At 55.2% G+C, this 21,064-nt stretch overlaps 1 protein-coding gene across 3 annotated transcripts; it reads left to right on the top strand.

Moving 5' to 3' along the window:
* The first annotated feature begins 8,911 nt into the window (after nt 1–8,911).
* MAD2L2 (mitotic arrest deficient 2 like 2) lies at nt 8,912–21,008 on the top strand. 3 transcript variants are annotated; one of them, XM_090268601.1, is made up of 9 exons: nt 8,912–8,934; nt 16,644–16,695; nt 16,789–16,907; nt 17,902–17,973; nt 18,513–18,613; nt 19,365–19,459; nt 19,776–19,849; nt 20,358–20,450; nt 20,680–21,008. In XM_090268601.1, exons 2-9 carry the CDS (start codon nt 16,656–16,658, stop codon nt 20,719–20,721), a joined length of 636 nt encoding a protein of 211 aa, XP_090124727.1. In that variant the 5' UTR covers nt 8,912–8,934; nt 16,644–16,655; the 3' UTR covers nt 20,722–21,008. The 3 variants fall into 3 exon arrangements, with proteins under 3 accessions (XP_090124727.1, XP_090124728.1, XP_090124726.1); XM_090268600.1 differs by lacking the exon at nt 8,912–8,934 and adding an exon at nt 16,097–16,209; XM_090268602.1 differs by lacking the exons at nt 8,912–8,934; nt 17,902–17,973 and adding an exon at nt 16,095–16,209.
* Nucleotides 21,009–21,064: the final 56 nt, after the last annotated feature.

The following is a 21,064-nucleotide window of genomic DNA, read 5'->3' as shown; positions in this document are numbered from 1 at the left end:
CTGCAAGCCACAGGGCTGACACCCAGACCTTGGCACAGCCCAGCAGTCAGGATGCCAGCCTGGCGGACAGCCACTCAGGAAATGTGGCTGCTACAGAACCGTGCCAAGGATCCACAGTGATGAAGGGCTCCAATCCGTTTCTGTAGCTCTGGAAGCCAGTTGGAGGCTGCATCACAAAGCGCCAAGCATCCAGGCAAAAGGGGGCAGCAGGCATCCCCTCCCCCCACCTCCAGTCAGCCACGGAGGGTTCTGCCTGTGCTGGCTTGCTCACAAAGCCTGCTCTTCTGGGGCTGGGGCTAATTCCCCCCAGTCCCCAGATTGGGGATCATCAGCTGCTTGGAGCTGCCCTGACAAGAGTTGTCCAGGTCCTTCAGGACCACCCACAACCCAGGGACAGAGGCTCTCACAACTGAGAGCTAATAGTGACTCATTAAAGCAAAGCAAAGCAAAACAAAAGCGATCGTGAGGACAGGAGCCGCCACTCCTGGCGCAGTGGTGAAGCCCAGGCTGTTACAGGCTTAGTTCGTCCATTTCTTATCACAGCCTCTCAACTGCCCTGCAGGGAGGGTCGTTTTCCAAGTTTTCAAAACGAGGACATCGAGGCCGGAGAGGGCCAGCCACTAACCCAAGGTGACGTGATTGTGAGTGGCTTGGGCTCTCCCAGCACAGGGAAGGCCCTCGCTCTCCTTCGTCCTGCACTGCAATGCTTCAGGGGTCATCTGCGCACCGCCCCCCCCTCCCCATTTCCTGTAATTGCCACAAGTGCAGTCAGGACCCAGCAGGGGAGACCAGGACCAAGGAGGGGAAGGGGCTTATCTCAGGCCCTTATCCGGTCCCCACGCTGTGCAGAGTTGAGCTGCAAGCTGCCTCCATCCAGGAGGAAGCCACATCCCATGCAAATGAAGGCAGTTAATCCAGCCCCGAGCCTTTGATTCCTGAGCCCCTCCCCCTAATGCCTGGCATTTGGGGGCCATGAGATGGGGGGAACTCCCGACTGACAGACAACTGTAGTCAAGCAATCTTGCCATGCTGATCAGCTCACCCGCTGCATGGTGGGTTATGGAAGGAGTCAGAGGTGGCTGGGGGGTGGGGGCGGTGGAAGTAGGGCTGGCTGAGGGGTGACCGATGGGGATCCTGGGTCAGGGATGTCAGCGATGCAGACTACGGTGCTCACTCCAGGCCACCAGCCAGCCAACCACCCTGGGAGGACTTGGCGCATCAAGCCCCATTCCCTGACTTTGGGCCTCCTCCTTATTCATGAAAGGGATACATTCGGTATACATGTTTCAGGGAGGGGGCCTCCAAGCATTTGATTCTAAGCTCATATTTAAAAAATATATTTTCAACTATTATGTAAACTAGAGTAAGAACAACAGACACACAATCAGACACATTCTCCACCCAACTTTCACACAGGCGCAGCCCCATCATGACTTAGGGCTCTCCTGAGTCACTGAAGGGTATTCCAGCACTGTCGCCATTTGCAGCTACTTATTTACAGGGGAGCTCTGGGATTTTCTGGACCCAAATGACCAACGCCATTAGAGGCTCAGTCTCACACCGAAAAGTGCAACCGACCTCCTTGCATTCTTTCATGTCATGGAGGGACAGCTTCCCTTTTCTCATCAATTAACTTTAAAATAGGGCAACAGCCCTGGCTGGGGTGACCCAGTGGATTGAGTGCAGGTCTGAGAACCAAAGGGTCGCTGGTTCGATTCCCAGTCAGGGCACACGCCTGGGTTGCTGGCTAGGTCCCCAGCTGGGGGTGCGCAAGAAGTAACCACACAGTGATGTTTCTCTCCCTCTCTTTTTCCTTCCCTTCCCCTCTCTCTAAAAATAAATAAATATTGAAGGTGTGTCTGCAGAAAATTGTGAGTCAGGGGAGAGACCGTTGGTGGTGCTGGAAGCTGCACTGCTCACGAACCCTGCCTTTGTAGTTTTATGCATTGGGATTGAGCATAAGATTGCATGGAAAATAATTTGCGCTGCTCAAAAACTACTGGATCATTGTGTTAGATTGTCTCCAGGGCCCTGTCTGCCAAGGCAGGCTGGGAATTCAGGATCCACAGAGACAAGACTCCTCCATCTGCCTGTCTGTCCAACTGACAGCCCCCGGTGGGTAGGGATGACAGATTCTATTTTCCAGGATCTGGAGTGAGTTCCCAGGGACTAGAGACATGTATTGAGGCAGCATGAATTCAGAGGACATATTTGTAAAGGTTCAAAGATAAAGCGAGCCCTGGCCAGGTAGTTCAGTTGGTTAGAGCATCGTCCCTGTACACCAAGGTTGTGAGTTCGATCCCTGGTCAAGGCACATGCAAAAATCAGTCAGTGAATGCATAAACAAGAACAACAAATTGATGTCTCTCTCTCTCTAAAAATCAATTAAAAGCAAAACACAGTACATAAGAAGCACCCCATTCAAGGCTATTGCCTCCACTCTGTCTTGGAGGTGCCCTGCCTTGCTCTGTCCACCTTTCTAACTGTTCCCGACTCTCTGACCCTATCCCGCCAAGCTGCTGGGATGGGCACCCTGAGACCAGCACAGGGTCTCTTGGGGGTGATTTGGGGTCCTCCTATCTTTTGTGGGACCTTCAGAAAGGGATATAGGGTGCTCGGGTAGGGGTTGAGGACCGCATGGGGAGGAACCCTAATTCTTGCCATCCCACTGGCCACGGCTCAGATCTTGAAATGACGCTCCCTATGGAAACACACACCCTAGACCTCTTCCACTCATAGGAAACTTGAAGGCAGTAATCTCTGCTAAACCTGGGTGGGAAGGGACCTCTGACCCCCTAGAGGCTGAGGAACATGTCCAAGGACATCTTGCTTCCTTGGGAGAACCCAGCTGGGCAAGCATATGCTGAACTCGTCCCAAATGTGTTGCCTGACTGGGACGCAACCTGGGCCCAGGGTCTCTTGGTCTGCTGGGCATAGCCGGGCACCTCACACCTCCCCTCCTGGGGGGCTGGACACCAGGGGCTGAATTCTGCCCACCCCCCCAGCAGCAGCAGCCCCAGGCAGGACTGGCCTGTGTGTGGGTGGCCCCCGAGAAGAAACTCTCTAAGTTCCCTGCATGTTTCAGGTAATGACACAGCCTCTTATGCTGCTCTTCAGCCTCGCCCCCGTTTTTTCACCTAAATATTCTCCAGGTCATGGTCAGAACAAACCGCGCGCCTTAAAGCTCTCCAGGAGACACAGCTACCACGCACGGAGCAGACAAGCAACCCCGTAACAGAGCTCCCACCCCACTCTCAGTCCGGGCACTGCTGACCTGGGACCCCGGGGGGACACGGCCGTCTGCCCTGAACCGGTTCAATAATGCTGAGGACAGACCCTGTCAGAGGCAGGAATCTCTGATGTTATGTTCCCAAACGTCCCCCAAGATTTTAGGGGTGCTCTAACTTGGAATTGACTGGTCCTGACTCTGCCCTCCGGCACCTCCTCATCAGAATGGCCGGTTTTGGAGGATGGAGGTGGCTGTCCTCAGGTCCCCATCCACTGAGCCCAGTGGGGCCACCCTGCAGTCAGCTCTGCAAACCTGGAATTCCAGTTGTGGGTGCTTAGAGCTTCTGGCCCCTGGGAGTGGATTCCCATCTTCTTTAGGGGGGAGCTGACTCCCTCAGGGTTGGAAAATGGGCAGTTTTGCTTGTTCAGTCAAAATATTTATATTCTCCACGAGTGGGGGATCAATGGGTAGACTCTAAATGTATAGGCTGGCCACCTCCCAAGGCGATTTTGGAGTAACTTTGTCCCTCCGACCCCTCACCATCTCTCCCATCACATTTCATGGGTCATCGTTTCAGTCTGGGAAATGGGATCCTTCACCCGCCCTGAGGTTTGACTCTTTAGGGAGTCTGTCCTTCTGTGCGCAGTGTGTGTGGTTCTGGGGAAGGATGGAAACCAGGGAGGGTAAGTGGGGTGGAAGGTGCTGAAGAGCTCACTGCAGTGGGTGAGATTTGAACCAGCTGCCCTGGGAGGTACTCGCTGGCAGCTGGGGTCTTAAAAGTCCTGACACAGTCCCTCACCAGGCTCCTGCCTCCTTGTGGCTCTGCACCCCCAAACGTGTCTCCTGTCCAATAGGAAGGGGCCTGCCAGCTCCCTCTAGGCCTCTGAACAGCCAGACCCCACCTACCCCCCCAGAGGCCAGTGAGCCAACCTGGCCTTCTGCAGAGAATGCCGCCTTCTGACCTGCTCAGCAGCAGGTGCTTCTTTCCGATGGATACTCTGTGGAGAGTGACATCAGGTGGTCACCACTTCCTGAACCTCTCTGGGTGCCATGCAAGGGAACCTGCTCCAATCTGAAGGGGGGGACAGGGTCCCCGCTCCTGGACATTGCCAGTCTGATTGGGGACAATCAGCCCTAGCCCTGGGAGGGAGGTCCCAGTGTGACAGGGGAGATTCAGCTCTTGCCTTGGAGGGCTCTCTGTCTAAGCAGGAAAAGCAGCCCTTGCCCCAGGAAGCCTCCAACCTAAAGGGTGAGTCCCGGTTGCTGCCCTTTGGGACTTCCCAGTCTGATAGTTGAGGCACAGCTCTGGCCTGGGAAGTTCCACAGACACGGGGGAAATACTCTTTGCTGGATGGAGCTTCTCATCTACAGAAAAAGACACAGTCGTGGCCCTCCAGGTGTCCCCTCTGACCTGGCAGAGAGGCCATGGGTCTAATGAAGGACTGAGGCACAGTCATAACTATTACTGATTCGAACACAGACGTCAGCCCAAAGCCATGAAGCTGAGCCATGGGAGAGCCTCACTGAGCACAGAAGAAAGAGCTGTGTGACCCTGGGCAAGTCATCCAACCTCTCTGAGCCTCGGTGTCTCCTGTAAAATGCTGGTGGATGTGAGGATGAGAGAGGTAAATGTAAGTGACATGTTACCCGGTAAGGACGCAACAGACAGCAGCTGGTTATTATGGGATGGAAAAAGAGCGGGAGGGGGTGCATTTGTGCATCTGTATGTGTGCAGGGGCAGGCGCAGGTGGTCCTGTCCTGTCCTTGGTGGGGTGATCGATGGCTTCCATGGGGCAGGGCAGCACAGGCCAAGGCCAGCCTGGAAGGGACCATTGTCTTGGCAAATGAGGTTTGGCTTCCCCGCAGGAGCAGCTCCATCTGTTTTATTGTTTTCCCACAGCAGCCTCGGGAATTCCTACCCCCCACAAGGCCTCAAAAAACCTGTGTAGGGATGTTTTGGGGGGCTCCTCTCTCCCTATCCCACCCCCATACCTCCTGAGATGGAGTCCTGCCTCCTGGTTACAGGTGCTCCTCTCCTCCTTGGCAACCCTCCTGTCCCCTGCTCCCCAAACTTCATTATCTTGGTGCCCAGGCAATTTAACACCATTTGCGGTTTGGTCCGACCCATCAGTTAATTATCCAGTGACAAAACGCCTGCTGTTGGCTCTGGCAGAGCCAGTGTGGAGTAGAATCACCTGGAATCAGACCAGCCTGGGTGTGAATCCTGGCTCCAGCACGTAATAGCTGTGAGACCCAGGGTAAGTCCATTAACCTCTCAGCTTCAGTCTCACATTTGAAAAATGAGTGATTGTTTGGGTATCATGTATTGGGCATTTACTAGGCTAGGCCTAGAGCTTTAAATGCATGATAATTTAGCCTTCTGAAGGGGACAATATTTTTCATATAATAGCAACAATGGCTCCACATTGGGACAAAGGTTTGGGGGATTTGCCCAAGGTTACGCAGTAGAATAAGTGGTACAGCTGGGATTTGAACCCATGGCCATCTGACTCCAAGGGCAGGGTCTTGACCACTCATGCTACACTCAGTGACTGGTACTGTTGCAGATGCCATGCCTCTCAGGGATGACACATTCTGGAGGCACAGAGAGGACCCCGAAAAACTTGTGGGTTCTACAATTAGTTCATCCCAGTTGCTCTGATTCAGGCAGGGGCTTCATCCCTCAAAACCCCACACCCATCCAGGGATATGTACAATGCCAGGTCATGGTGTTGCAGTCGGGGGAAGCTGCCAAAGCTGGGATCTGGCAGGACGGGGTCTTTAGCTACCCTCTTATGTCCACTCGAGAGGAAGGGCTGGGGTAGGACAAGCAGAGGGTCTGGAGCAGCAAGAGGCAAGTCTCAACTTTAAGGGTCAAACACGGATGCTCACATGACGCCCTGCTTTGGAACATGCCTAGGACCCCTGTCTGCTTCTGCTATTCCCAGGCTGGGGAGTCAGGGAGGCCAGGATTCATATCCCGGCTCTGCCACAGCCCTGGCTGAGACAAGTGAGGGAATTCCCTCTGGGTCCCTGAGATGCTAAGCAATCATTTGGGAAAATCAGCCCTGCTAGACTTTGGCAGTCACTTCCCCATCTAGTCTGTTTTCTCCACTCTAAACAGGTACAGAAATCATCCTCACCTTCCAGAGGGATGCAGAGTCCCCAGAAACACAGGGATTTTCCAGGCAGCTTGTTCCCCCTCTAACCTCCCCAGCCATGGTCCTTGGCTCCAGGGTCAACTAACTGTGCCCCTGGCCTGGCCAGCAGAACCCAGTGGCACCTAGGGATAACCTGTGGCCTGCAATTTTCAGGTCATTCTGTCTCCTTGACCAAGAATCCCATTCAATAGAACAGGTGTGTGCAGAGCACCTACCGTCAGCCAGGCACTGGGACCACACACAGGTGGAGTGAGAGCCAGTTCAGCCCAGAGAAGTGAGGACCACAAGAGACAGGGAGGCCAAGGAGAGCAGGAGGGCTTCCTGCAGGAGGGGACATCTGACCTCGGCCGCAAGGATGTGCAGCCTTCGACTGAACATAAAGCAGGGAAGACACTTCAAATGGAGGGAAGAGCCCCAGCAAAAGCTAAGAGGAAGCCAGGGCATGGAGAGAATTAGCCCTTCATTGTGGCTGAAACCCCAGGTGTGGATGGGGTGGGTGAGCTGGGAGGCAGGCAGTTCACTTAGTGGCATTAGGAAGCCACAGAGGGCGGTGAGGCTGGGGAGATTGGATGGTGGGGAAGGTGCCATCATTTTTATGGGGTGGGGTGAGGGGCAAGGAGGCTATGAGCAAGGTGCCTGGAGGCCGCAGGGGCTGCTCAGCTGGCTGTCCCCAGGACAGCGGTGGCCCAGCAAGGCAGGGGACAGGGATGGGGAAAGGCTCTGGGATGCCAGGCAGACCATGAGCTGGAAGCTGACTGGGGAGTGACTGTGTCCCTACTCCCATTCTTGCCTCCCTAAAGGGAGAGGCTCTAGGTGTCAGTCCTGGCTGTGGGGGCTGGGAGAAGGTTTCCCTTTTCCGAAGCTGTCCTCATTAGGCCACTTAGCCCACAACCCTGTGAACACATGGGGTGGTGTGTCGCCTGCTATGATGACACAGATGATGATCAGGAGGTTTGGGCGATTACACAGCAGGTCCAGCGTCCAGCAAGATGATCCCCCCAGAGGAAAGGAAACGGCCTGTGAGCTAGCGCCATGGGGAAAAAGCAATCAGTGCAAGACGTGGGGTTCAGAATTGGGGATGAATCATCCCGCCGCCTCATGATAAATGACCGGCTATTGGGAACACCGGCAGCCACCCCGATCTCATTTTGAAAGCAGAGACCCTTTTCACCCTGATGTTTAAACTCTGACTTTAGGACAGACAGAGGAAGGGGGACAGAAGGAGAGAAGGTCTTATGGTTGGGTGGGGGCCTAGTCAGGTTTCTCTGCAGTGTCTCTAGCCTTGAATTTTTTATCCATTACCCCCTTTCTGTGGAGCCCCCATCCCCACCCCACCCAGAAGCTGTAGACTTTCACCGCCTCCGCGTGCAGACTGCGCTGATATCCAGAACGCTCTTTTTCTCCCCCCTCACTGATGCCACACATGCCCCTGTAGGTAGGTGCTATGATTACCCCCGTTTTATGAAGGGGACACTGAGGCTCAGAGAAGTGCGTTCCTTTGTCCAAGTCACTCCCAGAACATGTCTGCCTGACCCCAGAGGGATGGCACTAAACCAGGACGCGGGCACTTTCTTGCGTGCCACGAGGCTGGGAGGTGGGCGGCCCGGAGGAGCGCGCTGGGCTGCAGAGACCGGACAGGGGCGAAGGCCGAGGGGCACCGGGTGGAGAAGACTTGGCGGGAAACCCAAGAGCCCTCTCGGCTCAAACCTTAGCGCCTGCGGGAGGCTGAGACCCCGGAGCGTAGCTGGAGGGAAGCCGGCAGTGGGGAGGGAGAAGGGCTGCGCTGGGCCCGGAGGAGGTATCTCAGCGCCGTCGGGGTTGCTAGGACGCGGTTGTGGCCCGGGCCGAGTGGGAGAGAGCGCGGGACCAAACGTGCTGGTGTGGGGAGGAGCGGGGCGCACCCTAATCCCCGTCTCCGTACAACACAGCTCAGCGTCCTGGGCAGCCTCGAAAGGGACAGGACAGCATACCTGCCAGCTCCGTCCGGGTCTCAGGGGTGTCCTCGAAGCTTCTTCGAACTGTAGTGGACTGGGGTCCCCGGCCCGAGAGACCAACCGAAGAATCAGAGACAGAGAGACAAAGAGAGACCGGGTCCCGGGAAGGAGAAGGCTAGTGCCGAGGAGGAGCGTGGGCGAGGGCGCGCGCGAGGCGGTGTCAGAGCGTGGAAAAGTGAGTGTCCGGCGGAAGGTGGGTGGATGAGGGACCCGGAGCAGAGCCAGAAGCCGAGGGGAGACGCGGCGAGGAACAGAGGCGGCGGAAAGACGGCCCCACGCCTCGGAGGGCCGGGAGGGCAGGGAAGAAAGCAGCGAGCGTCCTCACCTCTAGCCCAAGTCCTACGCGCACTCCGCCCTAGAGCGCGGCAGGTAGCCCACCTTTGTCCGGGCGCGCAACCAGGTGAGGCGGGAGGGCGGGGCCAGGGGCGGGCCAAGGCCATGCCTTACCTGTCCGGCCAGCGGGGCGGGGGCCAAGGGGCGCGGGGCCGAGAGCCTGCGGGAACCGAACGCAGCCGACGACTGAGCCGCGAAGCGCGGACCGCACGGAGAGGTGCGCGGGCGGCAGGAGGATGTGCCCAGGCTGCGCGGGGCTGGTGGGGAGGAGGCGGAGGCGGATGGGAGTGAAGGGGGCGGGAGCATGGGGAGGGGGTGGAGGAGGGGCGGTGGGGAGCCGGCTCGGAGACCCCCTGCGGAGGGGCAGCCCGGGGCCAGGCCAGCCCCGCGCGCTCCCGGCCGGCGCGCCCTCGCCAGCTGCACTCGGCGTTCGGGGCCCGCTCCCCAGAGGCCTAGCCGCCACCGCTGCCACCGCCGCCGCGAGGGCGCAGGGCAGACAAAGGAGGCAGACAAAGGCGGGTGAGGCCGGGAGGCGGTGCCGGCACCGGGCGAGGCTGGCCCACTCCTGCCGGTGCGTAAGAGCCGCCTCTGCGCGGCCCGAGGCGCGTGGGACGGGCGGGGCGCGGGCAGCGGTGGTGCCTTTGGAGCGGCTCCGCCGGGAGCGGGCGACAAAGGGCCACGGCAGGGGGTCCCTGGCGGACCCCAACAATGAACCGGAGCTGAGCGCTCAGCTGCTGCGGCTTCTGGCCCGGTAGGGGCCAGCCGGTCCCCAAAAGGATTATTCTGCCTAGGCTGTCAAATGGGACGGAAGAAATGCCCGGGGCGAGGGAGGCGGGACCCGGCACCGCGGGGCCTTTGTAGCCCCGGAACGTACGTGAAGTGGGGAGCGGGGTTCTAGGACAGCTCGCTCTTGCATGTAGAGGTATGAGGTCTTCAAAGTGCTACCTGGTGAGATTCCTGGGCGCTGATGGCCGCACTAATGCGCGCCGCACCCCCAAAGGAAGCAAGGCAGTCCTACCTATCCACTCCCCCCCCCACCACCACTGTCCGCTTCTTGCCACGCCCCGTCCGAAGTCTGTCTGATGCTCCCAGCCCGGCCCTGCCGGAACAAAAGCCAGTGGCGGGGGACTGGCTCATCATCCATCACCGCGCGGGGTGCCGGGTCTTGCCGACTCTGGGAGTCCCGGAATGCTGTGTTATGGGTCCCGCTGCCCCCATAATTCACGGCGAGGTCATCGGGGCCATGGGCGTTGAAAAGATCAAAGAGTGGTGGTGTGGGACCGGTGCTCGAAAAGCTGCAGTCTTTCCATTTCGACTGTGTGTGTGTGTGTGTGTGTGTGTTCGTCCCCCTTTCTCCAGAATATAGCAAATTATGGCTCAGAGGTTTCAGAGCTCTGCTTTGTAGTCAGGCTGAATGCCTGGGCTCCTCCTCTGATGCCATTTCCCATCTGTTTGGTAAGTCGCTTGACCTCTGAGCTCATTGTTATCCCTAACTCAGGGTTCCAGGATTAAATGCGATAACCTGCGTAAGGAGATGTTTGTAAAGTCCTGGACCCACAGGAAATGCTCTATAAATACTATTGTTATTGTGATGTTATCAACTTGGTGGGCATCAGGGTGGATTGGTGAAAGGGCTAGGCTGGAAGGTTTAAATCCCTTATCCCATAAATACCCATTGAGCACCTACTGTGTGCTAGCTCTGGGCACTGGGGCTACAGTAATGAATAACATGGACCAGGCTCCCTGCTCTCATGGAGCTTATGTTCTAGTGAAGGAGACAGAACAAGTGAACAAATATCTATATAATATGTAAGTGGCGACTAGTGCTATGAAAAAATAAAGCGCATTAAAGAGAGAAAAACGTAAAGGGGAAGAGTTGTTTCACGTAAGCTTCCCAGGAAAGGCCTCTTTAGCAAAGGAAATGAGGTCACGAAATGACTAAGAACAACAGAAAAATAAAAAAGAAAGAAAGAGACAAAGAAAAACAGACAATGAGGTAATGAGCCATGTGGCTGTGAGAAGAGTGATGTAGGCAGAAGAAAGAACCAGTGCAAAGGTCCTGAGGCAGGAGAGAGCTTGGTGTTTGAGCAAGACCAGCAAGGCTGGAGCAGAGAGGGAGAGGGTCATGGGAGCATGCAAAGGCCACAGTGAAGACTTTGACTTTTAGTCTGAGTGCGATGGGAGCCATTGGAGGGAGGGTTGTGAGCCGTGCAGAGACGTGACCTGACCTGGGTTTTAACGGTGACTCACTCTGATTCCTAAAGCTGAGAAAAGACTGTAGTGGGACAAGCACAAGAGCAGGGAGACTAGTTAGGAACTACGGCAGAGAAGAGGTGATGGTGACTTAGGCCTGGGAGGGGGACAGTGGCCTTGATGCTCCTTTTCAAGAATGAAACTGTGGTCAGGCATTCACTGAACCAGAAGCAAAATACTAGGGACTCTGGGTCTGCATGCTGCTGCTGTGCCTGCCGGTGGCAGGCGATCTTTGGCCATGCTTAGACTCTCTGTTCTCTGTGCTATCCCAGAGCGATACAGTGGGAAAAGGTGGATGTTAGCAGAGGCCTGGACTCCTAGCCAATCCAGGTTATGGTGACTCAGTTTCCCCTTCTGTAAAACGTGGTAGATGAATGTTCAAAGTGGAAATGACTCAAATATCCATCAAATGATAAATCAATAAACAAAATGTGGTATCTTCATACCAGGGACTATTATTTGGCCATTAAAAAGGAATGAAATACCAATACACATCACATCTGGATGACTCTTGATAACATTATGTAAAGACCTGAAAGCCAGATGTAAAAGACCATATATTATATGATTGAGTTTATGTGAAATGTTCAGAACAGGCAAGTCCATAGAGACAGAAAGTAGACTAGTGGTTGCCAGGGCTGGGGAGTGACTGTTAATGTGTGTGGAGTTTTTTCTTTTTGGAGTGACTAAAATGTTCTGGAATTAGAACATTGGGGCTATACTAGACACTGAATTGCACTCTTTAAAAGGGTGAACTTTAAGGTTTGTGAATTGCGTCTTAATAAAGCAGTTATTTTTAAAAAGTTGAGCTGGATCAAGGGTTTTTACCCTGTGGTCCAAGACGACTTCAGAGGGCCTGGACCCTCCTCACATTGTGGGAGACATTTAGTGTCTCTGTGCCTTTGGGCAGAAGTTCAAAGCTATAGAAGAGATGATCTGTAAGGTCTCCCTGACCAACAAGGGATCAAGGACACCGGGGAGTCAGCTGAACCCTGGGGAGGGAATGGCAAGTTGGACTCTGCCTTGGCTGACGTGTGGGGAGTGCCCAGTGTGACTGGCCTAAGCCAGGGCTTTGGCTTGTGTCTGGGGTCAGCAGTGGCCCCCAGGGTCTGGGACAGCTGTGCAGGTCAGGCCTCACGTCAGAAGGCCCGATGAGGGAGGAGAAGGACTGTCTGTCTGTTTAGGCCTCTTGGGCCATGAAGATGCTGGCCGGTCCAGAGTGTTTGCTCTAGGGGCTTAGACAGCATGTGTTGATTTTAACATCACTGTCGTAACAGCCATTTATTGAGCATTTATGTGCTAGGCATCGTGCACCTCAGAGTTTTATAAGCTTTATTTCATTTACTCCCGTTCAACTCTTTGGAATTTGTGCTGCTACTCCCCCAGTTTACAGGTGAGAAAACAGGCTCAGAAAGCGAAGGGTCAAACAGCTAGTGCAGCGGCAGTGGTGGGCGAGAAACAGCAGGCTGGGTGCAGGAGCAAGCGGCCTGCTGGGGGTGAGGGCCCCGCAGCGAGCGTCCCACGTCCCTCACTTCTTTTTGAAAGCAGCTGTTCTCTGCACACCGCGCTGCGTCGCTGAAATCAGAGGGCTTTGCTCCTCATCCAAACTGTTAGGATTTGAGTCAGGCTAGTTGGCAACGAGCCACTGTCTGCCACTGTTTTGTTTCTCTGTCCTTTCATTCACTCATTTGACACACACTCATTGAGAACCTGGACTTGGCCGGGCACTAGGTGAGGTGCTTGAACTAAAAGAATGAGGCTTGGTCTCTGCTTAGGGGTTGTCCTGACTGGCTGGCTTCCTGAGCATTGGGCTTGTCACCAGGCTGTATGTGGCGGACTCTGTGACTCCTCCACCTCCCTGCGTTTGGTGTCTCGGGAACCTTTGGCAAGGGGTTAGGGTCCATGATTCAGCCTGTGATCAGCCTGGTGGGTATGGGAGGGGCTTTGAAAGCATCTTTGGGGTCCGGACACTGTTGCCTGTTGTCTTTCCCGGGTTCACGCACTGCGTGATTGCTCAGTGCACCCCAGGAAGCCTCCTTTGCCCATGCGGGCCTTAGTCTTTGCAAGGCCTTTCTTTGCAAGACATTGTTGCATCTTGCCTTCTCTTAGTTTCAATATAGATGTCCCTTGGGAATGATTTTGTCTCTGTCCCCATTGCAGACCCTCAGGGACCTGCTCCAGTTGGCAAATAAGCTCGTTCTCCTCCCGAACATCCATCCTTCCCTCTCAGACGCCCTCCTACGTATTGTCGTTATGGTGAAAAATATGCAAATAACTTTGAAAAACAGAAACAGTCTCGCAGCAAATGGGTATTCAAAAATGTAATAAATTAACCCCATCATGTCATCTGGGTCCCTCGACCATCTATCATGCTGATGTGATTAAGATATGAAAAACCAGATGCCACAGAGCCCTGTGGACGGAAATGACAGATGAGTTTTCATATAGCTCCTCTGCAGCCCTCTGCCCTGCCCTATCCCCTGCTTCTTGGTCCCCGGGGAACCCAAGGCCACCAGAGGTTTAGGGAACATCCATCCAGCCTGTTCATTTCACGAATGAGGAGAAGAGGCCTTTCTGGGGTTAGGGGTCAGATCAGTTTGAATCCCTCATCTGTCTCCCACCTACTGTCCTCTGTTTATGGCTGACTCTGAATACGAAGCCCCAAGCCCAGGCATTTTTAGCTATGGGTTTTGACAAGGTGGTACCCAGTGTCAAACAAGAACTACTGGGACCTTAGTTTCCCGGTTGGAGAAGTGTACGTGTTGGGTTCTATGTCCACCAAGGTTTCTCTGGAGTTCTTTAGCTGTGTGTCAGGAGACCTTTGGGTGGCTTGCACTGTGTCTTCTTAGGGCAGAGGGTGGGGCTGTGGGCCCATGGAAAGAGGGCGGGGCAGGAGCCCCTTGCTGCTCACACTATGCCCTGGAGGCCACCCCACAGGAGTAGCCGGGCTCTGAGCTTCTCTATTCCAGGTCCCAATCCTAAGGGCCCCTTTACAAGGAATTCCCTCCTTAAGACTGCCACTTCCTGTCGCCAATTAAAAAAGCTACTTGAATTGCCTTCAGAAAGAGGCAAAGAAGGACCTTCATTTCCCTATTGGCCAAAGCAACACAATGGTTAAATCTCAAGGAGCCAGGGGACACCTCCTACAAGCCAGTGAGCTGCTTGGCTGGCTCAGTGTGAAAATGGTCCTCTCCTGCATGGCATGATAGGGGCAGGAGCTCCATGTCTTGAGAAGATTTGCTGTGCCCCAAATGCTCTGCCAGGTGCATCAACTCCTGAAATAAATGATCCACCCCTTTGGGTTAAGCCAGTGGTTCTCAACCTGTGGCTCACGACCACGTTGGGGCTCGAACGACTCTTTCACAGTGGTCGCCTAAGACCATCGGAAAACACATATATAATTACATATTGTTTTTGTGATTAATCACTATGCTTTAATTATGTTCAATTTGTAACAATGAAAATACATCCTGCATATCAGATATTTATATTACGATTCATGACGGTAGCAAAATTACAGTTATGAAGTAGCAACGAAAATAGTTTTATGGTTGGGGGTCCCCACAACACGAGGAGCTGTATTAAAGGGTCGCGGCATTGGGAAGGTTGAGAACCACTGGGTTAAGCAGTGTAGTTTTATGAAATGCAGACTTTCCTTGGGAACAGCCCAAACTGGCTGTGGTGATTCCCACATTTTCTTGGGCATCGGGGCCTCTGGAGAGCTATTGAAGGGCTAGTACCATGCTGTGCACTCCGACTGAACTGGTGGGTCTGAGACGCCAGGGGTCCCAGTGTTTAATGGGCTCCCCAGGGATTCTGATGCAGATTTCCAAGTGCTCCTTTTGAGGCCTGCTCTGCTGGCATTCCTGCCTAATGGGCCTGGCTACACGTTCTCTCCCCAGCCTCCACCCCATCGGAAGTGTGTAAATGAAGATTTGAAGGCTTCTGGGGTAAAGGGTCTCATATTCCTGGTTAGATCTGTGTACCCACTGATGGGTGTGACTCCTGAGAAGCTCTCCGAAATCAGAGACAAGGTCCCTGGCTTCTAGTTCTGACTTGTTTTCCATAAGTCTACAGCCATTTCTCTGATGTTAATTTTCCCACCTGTAAAATAAAGGGGCTGAAAATAAGTTGAAGTTCTGAAGTCAGAATAGAAGTCAGAACTGGGTTTGAATTCCAAATTTGTGATTTTAGCAAATTAGAGGACATCTCTGTGCCTCCTTTACCATCTATAAATTGGGGCTGTATAGTGGGTGTTTAGCTCCTACGTTAATGAGAGAGTTAAAGAAATCAGTGTTTGACACATAATTAAGCGCTCAATCCATGTTAGTAATTATCTTAATACCCTTCAGGACTCTATGGGGGACAGGGAGGGGATGACTCCAGAGCTGGAAAGTGTAGGCAGAAGACAGCTCCGCCCGCCCCTCCCCCAAGAGCTGTGTGACATTTTCCCTCACCCCTCTAAACCTCGTTGGCTCATTTGTAAAATGGGGACGATTAGAGTAACTCTCGTAGAATTTTTTTTTGAGAATTTAGTGACATAATCCACCGACACACTTAGTCCAGCGCCTGGCACACGGATGAACCTTCATAAAGGCCAGCTATTGTAATGATGTGCATGGGCCGTGGAGGTTTTATCTTCTTGGGAGGTGAAGTCAGGCTGTATAGATTCCGGGTGGGGGTGAGGGCGTCGCAGGTGCACCCTCGTCCTCCCCTCTTCCCGCCCCGGAGCCGGCGGATTCGCTTTCGGTTGGGCAGCTGAGTCCAGGAACCGTGATTCCGGAAACAGCGGTAGATGTCGCTGTCCGAAGTTCCCAGCTGTGACCTCCACCTGGTCCGCGCCAGCAGCCCGTACCCATGCCCTTACCGCGCCCCCTAAAGTGACAGAAATGCCCTGGGGTGGGAGATTCGTAGCGATCCAACGTGGAGACAAAAGCTTTTATCGCGCCCATCCAAAATGGAAAGGAGGCGGGTTGGCGCAGTGTTACCCTATAGGACCCTGCGTCTCTCCAGCCCGGAGGCCAGGCTCCGCCCCTTCCCAGGCCCCGGCACTCGCCACGCCCCCCGCCCCGCTTCGGCCGCGGAGGGGGGGGGGGTAGGCGTGGCCCGAAGCGCGCTCTGGGACCTGCTGCTGCGGCGCCGCGGACGTCACGAAGCGGCGCCCGGGCCGCGCGGATTCAGCTGGACGCGCCGGTAGCTGGGTCCGTGGTTCCCGGCGAGGGGGCCGGGCCGAGAGCCGGTACAAGGGGAGCGGAGGGGAGGGGAAAGGAGGGGAAGAGGCAGGGTTCCCTTCCGGGAGGGGTCTAGCGGTGCAGGGGGCGGAGCCTTATTCCAGCCTAGTTTCTCGTACCGCCTGTCCCGCTTTCCGCTCCCGGCCCTACGGGTCCTGCTGTTTCTTCTGGGCCCTTTCTGCCGGCACAGCTCTGGCCTACCCCCCCCACCCCCCGCCACGAGACGTCGGGTGAAGTGGCCAGTGAAAGGAGGCTGATCGAGGCGCAGCTGATGTCCTGAGCTGTGACGCCAGTGTCGGGGGTCGTTCCCAGCTGCCTTGATTCTGTATTCTGGGGTGTCCTGCCCGATTCCCCAGGTGGAGGGGAGGGGCAGCGGAGGCGGGTGGGCCCTGTGGCTGCCTGGACCTTTGCAATTAGCCCCCACGCCTGTCCCACCCTCTAGGTGGCCGGAAGGATGACTACGCTTACGCGGCAGGACCTCAACTTTGGCCAAGGTAGGGATGCTGGACCCGCCTACCTTGGTGGGGGGTGAGGGAGGGCCTGGGCCGGCGGACTTCCCCGAGCACACGGGGTTTCCCCCCTCGCAGTGGTGGCCGATGTGCTGTGCGAGTTCCTGGAGGTGGCCGTGCACCTAATCCTCTACGTGCGGGAGGTCTACCCGGTGGGCATTTTCCAGAAGCGTAAGAAGTACAATGTGCCTGTCCAGGTGAGCCCCCCACAGCCGGGCTGGAGCCACTGGGTCACCCCCTAATCACAGAGTGGGTAGAGAGTGGATTTTTAAGTTCTGTTAGACTTTCAGGCCCCCTTTCTCCAGCCGCAGGGCCCAGCCTCCCAGGTCCTGACAGCTACTCGTAGCCACTCCCACTCCTCATTGCCGTGGCTCGCTGGTTCCATCCCCTCTGAACTGGGAGTTCCCCTCCAGACGTTAGGGACCAGGCCTCCGCATTAGAGTTGCCCTTGGGGCATGACTGTATTTTAAGAGTTCTTGAAGCAGCTGGTTGGTGGTTGGTTTGGGGAGGGGATTCCTGTAAACCTCAGGCACCTTCTCCCTGCCCTCACTTACCCTAATTGTAGGTTAAAAGGGAGGCGAGGCCACAAGTTACTCTATTCCCACTCTCTGGAAGTGGCTGCCCCTTGGAAGGCACTCAGTAAACATTAAATGGCTGGATGCTGGAAAGTGGCGGAAGCTAAAAGGGTAAATGAGGAGAAGGAAAAGAGAACAGCACTTGCTGAGCATCCACTAGACACACGTCTTACTGAGTCTTCACCTTTTCTTTGAGATCTTCACAGATGAAGTTTATAATTTGCCTGAGGCCACATGGCTCCTCAGGTCCAGATTCTTAACTTTTGAAAACTGATTAAATTTCTGGACCCCTTCTCTGGAAAAATGCCCACGGACCCAAATACATACTATTTAGGAGTTTCTCAGACTCTGGAGGAGCCAAAGGACCCCACATTAGGCAACCCTAATGCTATGTTAAGTGCTAATGTTGAGACTGAATTCTTCTAACTTACCCCTTCTGTGGATGATTCAGAGTTCTTAGCCCCATGATGGGAAGCTGGTTCTCTTGGGCAGGAAGCTCCAGGGAACTGCTGGGCCTCTCTCCAAAGGTAGACAGGGCCTGGACTCCTGGAGGGGAGGGCGGGTGTTTCCCCACTGGTGCTGCGGGCCTCACCAGCCACCATGGCACTATGTGCAGATGTCCTGCCACCCAGAGCTGAACCAGTATATCCAAGACACGCTGCACTGTGTCAAGCCGCTCCTAGAGAAGGTGAGGCCACCAAACCCCCCAACCCGCCTCACCCTGGATATGGGATGGGGTGATGCTGGGACCATGCAGGGTCCCCATGACTTTCCTGCATCCTGGAGACCACCGCAGCCCAGGGACGGGGCCCAGTGCATGTGGGCGACGTGCAGGGTGAGCGGAGCCCAGGAGCTCTGGCTGGTAGAAGGTTCTGTGAGTGGGGCCTCTTCAGGAGGGTTCTGAGTTCTTCTCACATGTTTCTCACCCCTCACCCCAGTTCTGTCTGGGCTTGGCCCCTTAGGGTGTCCTCCTTCCATCCTGTCCTGCTCTCTGAGATGTTCTGGGATCCCTAAGGGGACCAGGTAGTCTCTCCCCCAAGCCTGTACCACTCACGTCTGGGAGTGCCTACTTGAACTTCTCAAGTGTCTCTCCAGGCTCTTGGGGACCCTTGGCCTAGAGGCTGAGCAGGGCTGAGTGTGCGCCCTTTCCTGTCCTTCCTTGGGCAGGGCAGGGTGGTGGTGGGTGGGGCACCCAGTTCTGGAGTAGGGGGATTCCTGTCCTTGCAGAATGATGTGGAGAAAGTGGTGGTGGTAATTTTGGACAAAGAGCACCGCCCAGTGGAGAAGTTCGTCTTTGAAATCACCCAGCCTCCACTGCTGTCCATTAGGTGAGCAGCCTCCCCTCCGTCCACCTGTTAATGCTATGAGGTCCTTAGGATATACCCCTTCACCCCTTTGAGGCAGCTCCTGAGTACCTTGTAGAAACGCAAGACGTGCCAACCTAACAGGCAGGCCGCCAGGTGGTCTCGGGTCATCACACAGGTTACACGGAGACCCTCCTGTGTCACACCTGGAAAACCACAGCATTGGTGAATGGCCAGTCCCAGCCTCATCTTACACAGATGGAGAAACTAAGGTTCAGAGATGGGACATGACCTACCCAGGTTCCCCCAGATCGTAGCAGAGTCAGGCCATGAGCCGGTGTCATAACTTCCCAGTCAAGCGGTATAGTCTGTGGCCAGTTAGAAGTTGACCTTGGGCAAGTATGTTGGCTGGTCAGTGGCTGGCTTCCTGTGGTGAGGTCAGGACAATAAAATCTGCCTCCAGATGGCTGTGGGCAAGCCCTTTCCCTTCAGGCTTGGGGTCCTGGTTCCCAGAATAGGGGGGACATTAGCATATTAGAACTTCCTATAGGGAATCCCTTCCTTCCTTTCCTCCCTCCTGACTTAATTAATCTGGGATGGGGCAATGCATTGGTTTTAAACTCCCCAGATGATATGTAGCCAGGCTCTTAGAAGCCAAAGCTCTCTGAAGGACGAGAGAGGCCTTGGGCCCCTGGGTTTGCTCCCAGGGTGGACTGCTGGCTGGTGGGAAGGGGCGCCAGCATGAGGGGAGATCTTCCTCTTCCCTCCTTCCCAGCTCAGACTCTCTGCTGTCCCACGTGGAGCAGCTGCTCCGAGCCTTCATCCTGAAGATCAGTGTGTGTGACGCTGTCCTGGACCACAACCCCCCAGGTGTGCTTGCCTTTTCCTGCCTCCTCCCTGGGTGTTTCCATGGCTACCTTGGGCTGGTCTGTGTTCTCAAGTCCTTACTTGGCTGCAACTGAGCCTGGTCTCTTCCTGCCTTTTAGAGCACCTTTGAAAGTCCACTTCCTCTAGGAAGCCTCCCTTGACTCCACCCTGGCTTCAGTCTGTTGACTGTGTTGTATCTTGATATTTGGTTTCCACTCTGATCTGCGGGGCTACTGAGCTAGTTAGGAAGGTGGGAAGAGACTGTGCCGAGTGGCAGGCATGGTGTGGCCCAGCCTTGACCAAACTCGTACCTCCTCAGGCTGTACTTTCACAGTCTTGGTGCACACGAGGGAAGCTGCCACTCGCAACATGGAGAAGATCCAGGTCATCAAGGTGAGATGAGACTGGCCTGGGCCGGTGGGCAAGGAGACACCGGGGAGGCTCTGATAAGCAGACGCCACAGTTCCAAGTGGGCAGTGGTGTTCTCCATGGCCACTGCTCTTCTCACATTGCTTATGACAATGCCTGGCACTCAGTTGGTTCTTTGTGTGTTAACTGTGCTGCGGCCACAGGCCTGCCATGGCTCCACTGGCCACCAAGCATCAAGAGGGGTGGGGGCATATGCTGGGGCTGCTGGCTCAGTGGCAGTTCTCCAGGGAGGCGGGTCCTTGCCCACCAGTTTCAGAACTGTTGCTTGGGGCTTATTAAGTCACTTTGGTTCCCAGCCCAGCCCTGACCTACAGACTTGGCCTGTCCAGTGGAGAAGCCTGGGAATCTGCACTTCCCTGGTGATTCTGATTCCCCCCCAAATCTGAGGACCCCAGTGCTGGAGGGGGAAGCAAAAGAAAGGCATGCCAGGGTCGTGCCCCCCGCTACTGCCTCCCCTTGACCCCTTCTCTAGGACTTCCCCTGGATCCTGGCAGACGAGCAGGACGTCCACATGCATGACCCCAGGCTGATACCCCTAAAAACCATGACGTCAGATATTTTAAAGGTGAGCTGGGTGGGGACTAGGTACGCTTTATTTGGGGTGTGCTGAGGCCTCGTGGGCATTACCAGGGAATGCTGGCGTAAGGCCCCTCCCATCTCCCCTTTCCCTTCACTTCTGGCTGTGGCCATGCGGCCTGACCCTTGGCAGAGATCTGCCTGCCAGGGGCCCGTGGGCCCACTATACAGGTGCCCTGCCTGTCCACCTGATGTGGCTGTTTGTTCCTGTCCATTAGATGCAGCTCTACGTGGAAGAACGGGCTCATAAAAGCAGCTGAGGGTGCGTCTGCCCCTCACAGATGCCACAACTGTCGGACTTTGGGGGCCCTCAGCCTAGGGCAGCGCTGCAGGGCCACCCTCATTCCAAGTGCTCTTATTGCCTCTGTATGGACTGCCCTCCCTCCAGCCCGGGGCTGCTCAGGTCTGGTTGTCTCCATGGAGGAGTTTCCCCCCAGGAGGGCAGGAAGGGTGCTGGGACCTCCATTCCTCAGCCTTCTGGGGTTTAGCCGGTCAACACTGTCTCTACTGTGCTGTGAGTTGTTTCAATAAAGGCCCCAAGGGCTGACCTGGGTCTCACTAACTGTAGTGGGAGGGACAGATGCAGCCAAATGAACCTCCGGG

This window comes from Furipterus horrens, unplaced genomic scaffold, assembly GCF_987537825.1.
Source record: "Furipterus horrens unplaced genomic scaffold, mFurHor1.1.pri manual_scaffold_3, whole genome shotgun sequence".
In the NCBI taxonomy this organism is placed as follows: domain Eukaryota; kingdom Metazoa; phylum Chordata; class Mammalia; order Chiroptera; family Furipteridae; genus Furipterus; species Furipterus horrens.
Note: the sequence above shows the minus strand (reverse complement) of the source record. Positions and strands in the feature narration are given on the sequence as shown.